The sequence below is a fragment of the Zeus faber genome (genome assembly GCF_960531495.2).
Source record: "Zeus faber genome assembly, contig: SCAFFOLD_38, whole genome shotgun sequence".
In the NCBI taxonomy this organism is placed as follows: Eukaryota; Metazoa; Chordata; class Actinopteri; order Zeiformes; family Zeidae; genus Zeus; species Zeus faber.
The window spans coordinates 79,088-87,439 of NW_028293134.1; the positions used below are offsets into that span (position 1 = coordinate 79,088).

Here is an 8,352-nt window from a genome sequence, read left to right on the forward strand (position 1 = left end):
GTTATTGTTTGACCCAAATAAATAACTTTTCTTGACAATACTGTAGCTTCTTCTGAGAAGCCTTGTGTCCTTTGTCTGCCAATAGCTGTAACAGTTTGATTGAGTCCTCAAGGCACGTTTCCTTATCTGGTGAACAGATGACGATGTCGTCCACATACTGACAGTACTTTTCAAGATTTGATCAATCCCAGCCAAGTCATCCTGCAACACTTTATTGAAAATGTGTGGGCTATGTTGGAATCCTTGGGGGAGACTCTTGTTTTTGAAGGTTTGTCCTTTGTATGTGGATCCAAACAACCCTTGACTTTCTTCGCTAAATAGAACATAGAAAAATGCTCCACACAAATCCAACACTGTGAAGTGTGTAGCCTCTGGAGGAATTTGGGCTAGCAAGGCATGTGGATCTGGTACATCTGCTGGAAAATCCTGCACCACTTCATTTATCGCTCTTAAATCATGTACCAAGCGATAGGACTTATCTGGTTTCTTTAAAGGCAATATAGTCGTATTTGTCTGAGGATCCAAACATATTTCCACTACACCTGCTTTTAACAGTACTTCAATTTGTAGTTCAATCCCTTTGATTGCCTCCTCCTTTAGTGGGTATTTGTTCTTCCAAGTCGGTTTGGTTCCTGGTCTCAGTTCAACTCTCACCGGTTGGGCTGACTTCACAAGTCCGATGTCAGTACTATGTGACCACAAACATTCTGGAATTTGTTGCAGCATCTCCTTTCTCATACTGTCTGAGTCCAATTTAGCGCTGAACATTGACTCATGTGTCCTCTGTATCACTTGTGGTTGTCCTTGCCCTTGAGCTGAAATCATGATTTTCATGAACTAATGCTCTTCACTTATCCAGATAGCAAGATTCTCCTTTATTGGTGAAAAAATGGCTTCCTCAGCTTCTGACATCATTTCTCCTATATGCTTTTGCACAAATCCTTCAGCCACCATTAAAGTCACATGTGGCACTCTCCATGTTTGCGGTTGGTCAAAAACTGTCTGTGGAAAGGAGACAGTGAGGACCACAGGTGGTAGAACCTGAATCTTTCCTTGCTGTGGTTGAGGTGGTAATTGATTTAGTTGTGATTGGCTCTGCATTACCACAGCTTGTTTCTTTTTCTTCTTATTATTATCCACCAACTGTATTTGGTTGAGTTTTCTGAGAGTCTCCTGGTCCTGTTCCTCTTCTTTGTACTGTGGGAGCTCGTGTACATCTTTAAGGTTGTTTAGCCTTGCCCATCTCTATTATTTGTTCATCCTCATCTTTGAAGAGATAGTTGCCCTCCTGTGTAATCACTGGGAGCTTGGGATAAACATCAGTGCACTTCACCTCCTACTCATAAGGCGGGGGCTTCTGTACAGATGCTGTACGTGAGAAGGGTGCGGAATCTTCTCCATCAATTTTCTGTATCCTTTTAATTTTTCTTTATTTCTTGTCTACTTTGTTCTCTTTTTTCCATTGCAGCTTCGAACCATGTCTGTCCCTCCTATACGAACAGCTGCAGAATGCCAAATTCTGTTTGTCTTTTCTCCGTGCATCTCTTTCCTTTCTTGCCTTTCTTTTGATTTACTTCATATGTGGACACAAGCACCTGCATTGTTTTAATCACATCCGGGTTAAGAGTTCCTTCAACTGGCCATGGTTGTTCAATGTCAGTCTAACGCTTGCTCTATTTTCCTGATATTTTGGAATATCTTTAATAAGGGGATTATTCTTTCGCTCTACATCAATAGGAGTGATTACTTTTGTAATTTTAGTATCCATTTTTGACATCGTAATGACCCTCTTATTTTTCTTTTATTGTAAATTGAATTGACTCATTTAAAAATGTGTTTATAAAGCATCGTGTAATCACACTCAACCAAAAACAGCTGAATTTGCCAACCACAAAGGAGACCAAATCGCTTACCACTTGTGAAAGCCAATTCACTTGTTCACCATCTGATGCATCTGATCACACTCATTTATGTAAAATTATCAAAATTACATCAATGTTCACTCCCAAAACAGCCAAGATAAACCATACTCAGATAATGAAACCAATATTCACAGCACTCACAGTATTTAAATCAAATCAGCTTTTCCACATGTGATCAATCAATCAATCAATCAATCGATAATACTGTATTTATTAGGCAAATGCCTTAACTAGTCAGTCCATTGTCAAGTCTCTCACTTAATAATTGCAAATGCAATGTATGAAAAATAACTACTACAAACCTATCGGTGAAAACAAGCTAAACACGTATATTATAACTAAATGAATAGACATTTAGGTAAATGCAGGTGAGGTCTGTTGAAAGAGTTTGTCGAAAAAATGTACTGGCCTTTAACTGGTTCAACTGGATTCAGGATTCCAAAACGTTGTCATCCGCAAGCCTCAGTGTCTGTGAAGATCTGCCAGATGTGTTGTCATCTGCCCTTTGGATGATTCAATTCAGACTCATTCCATCTTCTCTGTCTTTCCCCCACCTTTCACTCAGCATAGTACAAGAGAGGAAGAAAGAAAAAAGAAAAAGAACAACAAAAGAGTTCAGTGTCTTAGGCTCACTCTAAATTGTTATACACACTGTAATACAATTCAGTGTGACATACATTATCAACTTTATTATTTCGCGTGCACTTGAAATAAAGCAATGGGTACCTTTAATCGTGCAATGTATTAAAAGTCCAAAGAGTATATTAGTCAATCTGATATCACCTTTAATTCGTTATTTTTATTCTATTCATCTATTTATTTTTATTTTATTTTATTATTTTTATTCTATTTATCTATTTAATTTAATTTATCTTATTATTTTTTCTTCTAACTACTGAGAGAAAGGAGGAGGGGGGGTCTCAACACAGCCCATCCTGTCAAGAGAAGTTAATTAAGTTCCATTCTGTATGAAGCACCACCCCTTGCTCCGCCTCTTAAATTTAGCAAAAGCTTCCAGTATGGACTGGTCGTCAGCGAGTGAACATCCTGTTTTGGCTCCCATAGGAACAGCCCAGCTCACTGCAGTTACGCACAGTCATAAACCATAGCTGTTTTTCTCACCCAGCAGCCGAAACACGAAACCTCTTTTCTTGCATAAAAAAACAGCGTCTCCCTTCACCCCAACAAGACTATCTGCTCTTTTAACCAGACAGGACTCACAGAAATCACCGCCACACACACCCCAAGCATTAAAAGAAAAAGAAAAAACCCACACACTTCTCAAACAATTCACAAATCCTTCTTCCAATTGAGAGCAGGAGATTTTCTTTCCTTTTCTGAATGTGTACATGTATGTTTAGGCGACTGTGGCTCTAGTCCTTCAGAAGGCTCATTTTGTTATCAAATATATAAAGTTCTGTAAAGGTTCATATCCTTTATCAAATGTACAACCGTCCTTGGAAAAAAGGCTCATATATATTTATCAAACGTCCTTAAAGAAAAAGGCTCAAATATTTATCAAACGTCCTTAAAGAAAGGCCCATAATCTTTATTATCAACTTTACAAAGTCTGTAAACAGGCTCATATATGTTTATCACTCGAGGGGCAAGAAATGTTTCTCTTTATGTATTATTCAACTGCTGAGAGCTGGTGGTCTAGTGATCTAAAGGTTGCTGGTTCGATCCCAGGCTCCTCCTGCTAGCATGCTGTAGTGTCCTTGAGCAAGATAATTAACCCCTAATTGCTCCTGATAGCTGCGTCCGTCGGTGTTTGAACAATTGTAAGTCGCTTTGGATAAAAGCGTCTGCTAAATGACGTAATGTAATGTAATATATCACTTACACATACACAAAAAAATACACAAAGCTCTTTACACATCTGTAGCTGAGGCACTTTCACACTCACACACACAAAAAAAGAAAAAGATACCCCTGGCCAGGGTTATTTCCTCTTTGTTTTTCCTACCTAGATTTGATTATATTATATTTTCATTCGGCCAACTTTCACGCAGCATTTAATGGACACATGTCTTACTGTTTAAGGAGATACGGGCCGTCTTCGTTAATCTTGCATGGTTTTTTAACACATGTCTAGTAGCCAACTTTTGGCTACTAGTTCTGCCATTCTACAGTTACTTTTTACTTCAACTTTCTCCACATCTTTTAAGCCTTTAACTTTTACTTTTAACTTCATATTTTATTTCTCTCGTCTCTATTCTCTATTTCAACTTAATTCTCTTTTTCTTCGTTTATTATTCTCTTATTCCCCTTATTTACGTCTTTTACAACTTAATAAACCTCGGTTTAGATGGAAACTCACTTCACACATCAACACATCATCTCTAATCTCCGCACAATCTGCTGTTGTTAGTGCAGCCTATCTGCACAAATCACAACCGCTTCAGACCAAATAACAGCTTGTATCGTAAGTAAAACCTCACCTTTGAGGCATTAAGTGGTATCTTCTGAAGCGGGGCAGCAGTGGCAGATGAGGCCCAACACATCCTGGTTCTTGACGCCACTTTGTAGTTTCTGGATGATTTTGATGTGTTGATGAAGAAGGAGTGACCACTGATGCTGACTTGATTCACATAATAGTTTTATTACACAAATCAGCATCAAACAAGACTGGCCTAGGACATCCAGGAGAGAACAAAGCTGGAAGTGTTCTCTCGGGGAAGAAGTAAAACACTTTCCTTTATACTACTACGGGGATCATGTAGCCCATCTGGTCACAATGCATAGGTCACAGTTCAGCACTGGTCCAATATAAATCTACACATTTCCTCCTCTGGCCAGGCTGGAGGCATCAACACATTTCCTCTCCCATAGGGCCTCTGAAAAGACACGTTGTTATTTTCGTTCTCCGTATGACATGGATGCAATAAATTAAAAGTAACATACGTTAATAAGTATACCATACAATCACTATACAATGGGCTCTGATTCTTGAAAACCCAGGGCCCTCATTCAGACACCTCAATGTTTACAAAAACAAAGAGTGAAATAGGTGCATTGCAATGTAAATATTCAACTTATAAATGGGATATTTTGGAAGCTTTTAGCAAAGTTACACAGCACTCCAAAGATAAAATCTCCAAATCTCAGTAATGACGCACCGCGCGCTGTTACCGGATTGGTCCAGTGCTGGGCAGCTGGTGTTATTCGGACAGTAAGCAATGGCATTGAATCTTAATTTTTTTTTAACTCTGCTTAAACAAATACTTATTATATGAATGATGTCAATATTACAATACTATTCAACAGAATGGCTGTTATTGGTGTCAGGGAATTGCAGTTATTGAGTTTACAAGCGAGCTGGATTATGTGATGTTGATGTGGTGTATGACAATAACCGTAACTTGATTTATAGGAAAGTTAAGTAGGTTCACAAGATTTACTCTCTACAAAGATGTGGGTGGCTCTTAAAATAACCTTTGGGTTGTATTTGGGAAGTGATCCAGCAGATTTACTTTGACTTGGCAGCTTTCTCAGTCTTCTTTGGGAGCAGAAAAGCCTGGATGTTGGGCAGGACGACGCCCTGAACGATGGTCACTCCACCCCGGAGCTTGTTGAGCTCCTCGTTGTTGCGAACAGCCAGCTGCAGGTGACGGGGGATGATGCAGATCTTCTTGTTGCCACGGGCAGCGTTTCCAGCCAACTCCAATATCTCAGCGGTTACTCCAGCACGGCCGCCAGGTAGACGGAAGAGCCGGCACCGACGCGCCGGGCGTAGTTGCCTTTGCACAGCAGCCTGTGAACGCGGCCGACAGGGAACTGGAGAGGCACGGGAAGAGCGCGTCTTTGCCTTGGCTCTGGCTTTGCCGCCTTGTTTGCCTCTTCCAGACATGATCACGACGGCTTCTAACGAGTAGAAGGTGATCCGGTCGTTCTACAGCGCTGAAATAAATCCTTGCTGGAACGATCTGATTGGTCAGCGCTGACCCGAGTTTTTCATCAAATCAGAATCAAGTTTCAGAACCGTCACACTGCACATCCAAAGCAGTAGTTTGTGTCCTTAAGCTTGTGATTTTTTTTACGTATTTTGTCTCAGAAATTAGATTTTTTATATCCACATTGTGCTTTTTTTATTCATTGATTATATTATTTATAAATACACAGCTTGGTGTTCTAGGTGTACAATCCGGTTTAAACAATGCTAATTATGAATCATATTATATATTTCATTAAAATCCTTTAAGTTTATTTTTTGCTTTTAATTATTTTCTACACCCCACTTAATGTGTCCCCCCCAATGATCAAAAAGAAACCTAAGCCACCCATACATACACACACACACACACACACACACACATAAACACACACACACACACACACACACACATAAACACACACACATACCCACACACACACACACACACACACAGGCACACACACAGGCACACACGCAGTTCTGACTTTTACCCCTGAAAGATAGTGGACGTTCAAAATGCTTAATCAAAAAGCATGTCCTATACTTCTGTCTTGAAAGAATTAAAGATGGTATACTATCTTTTTCTTGCAATGTTGTCTTCTTCTAACTCGCTGAAGGTCATCTGAGGTCTTCAGACGTTGGTTTTAATTGTACAAGGGTCTGATCAGAGAGGTGCTAAGGAGAAGCTCTCTGAGTAGCTGTATAGATATATTTCTGAAAACAAACCAGAAAAAAAAAACATTAACGCAACAAATTCACGAAGATTCAATAGAGTCCGTCATGTGTGGTATTAAACTCAGGTGTCATGTGAGGAGGTGGTGTATAAATTGTCGTCAAGGCCTGCATAAGCGGGAGACCAAGATTCCAGTTGTGGAAAACTGGGACGATAAAGGTGTGATTGGCCGGGGTGCAAATGCTATTCCAGCCAACTGGGAGATGGGTGTATGCACTATGGCCACATAACCAGAAAACACCGTTTGGTAGACGAGTGCCATTAAGGCCGGGAGCTGAGTCAGTGCTATGTGTCGTACTGCCGGGAACATATATTTTATTAACTGTGATTGGGGCAGTTATATTCTCAGGACAGTAAAGTATGTGAAGTAAAGTATGATCATGGAAAATGTATATGGGGACAACAACAATTATAGCAATGGTGAGTAGGAAACAAACAGTGCCGCGTAGGCAACAAAACCCTGTAAGGTGAAAAGAGTGCCATGGCCGCAGGTGTGGTTGATGTGGTTCCATTGCAGTTGCAGGGTGAGCAGCGTTCGGTGTACGCTCACGTTGTCTTCTCAACGAGTAGCTCGAGGGGATGGGGGAACTTTCTTACTGTGGGAGGCGTGAACCCAGGAGGCATGGCCTTTGACCTTGAGGGCGTTGTTGGTGACAAGAAAGACTTTGAGCATTCCCAGGAAACGGGGATTGTGCCAAGATGACCGTCGTAGGTTCTTTACGAGGACCCAGTCCCCATGTTGGAACTGATGGAGGGGTTTGTACTCAGGCGGATGTTGAGCTGCTTTTTCCTTTTCAAGGGATGTCGGGTAGCGGGCGAGACGGTTCTGGTGGTTTAGTTGGGGTCAGGTGGGTTCAGTCGGGTTCAGTCAGTTGTAAGTTTGTCATGGTTATATGTGGGTATTAGTTAATAATCAGCACTTTTATCTTATGCTAAATGTGTGTAGTTTGGAGTGGGTAGAACTACTATGATTTAATTATGATGTCGCTGTGTCGTGACAGAGCAGTGGATCCTGGGTGGGGTTAGCCACACACACATATTCACACGTCATCAGCAAAGCGCATGCAGATGGAATCTCTTCCAGAAATTTCCCTCAGTATGCTCCAACCCTCTTGCAGCTCACTTCCTCCTACCTCTGTCCAGTACTTTTAACAGTCCTTTTCTCATCCATTTTTCCCAGACGCAAGTCCACTGTGTTTGTAACTTTTGTAACTTGTGCCGCGTTTCACAGAAACTGGAAAACTGTAATACATACCAAAATGACTAAACTGGACCCTGTGTATTGCTGGCTGCAGCTATTATTATTATTATAATTATTATTATTATTATTGTCATTATTATTATTATTATTAAAATGGCAAAGCCTCCCCGCAGGCCTCCACAACATCCTGGATGAACTCATCATCGTTCGTTCTGCTTTACTCTTCTCTGAAATTCAAAATATAAAGTGTGTCTAAGAAGTCTATGAACAGTAAGGCAAACAGTATATATACTGTACGTTTAAGTTATAGCATTGAGTAATACCTGGGTGCCTGCAGGTGCAGGGGGCCGCCTCGACAGCCACGGAGACACCATCTTTAAAAGAAAGAACAAAATAGGCACAGTTGAGTGAGCAAAGACTTTTACAGCGATGAAATATTAAAGTGCTCTGTACTCTGTGACCGTGAGGGCCAGTTTCGCCCTCCCGGATGTGGTGGCGTCTTGTGATCTTAAAAATAAAAAAACAAGTTTGGGGTTTTTTTTCTTTAGACTGGTTGCAATAG

At 40.7% G+C, this 8,352-nt stretch overlaps 1 protein-coding gene across 1 annotated transcript; it reads right to left on the bottom strand.

The window, feature by feature from the left end:
- Nucleotides 1-5,391: 5,391 nt before the first annotated feature.
- On the bottom strand, nt 5,392-5,772 carry LOC307247633 (histone H2A-like; the record flags this gene model as incomplete). The annotated part of the gene is made up of 1 exon (XM_080024670.1): nt 5,392-5,772. One exon carries the CDS (start codon nt 5,770-5,772, stop codon nt 5,392-5,394), a length of 381 nt encoding a protein of 126 aa, XP_079880796.1.
- Between the last annotated feature and the right edge of the window lie 2,580 nt (nt 5,773-8,352).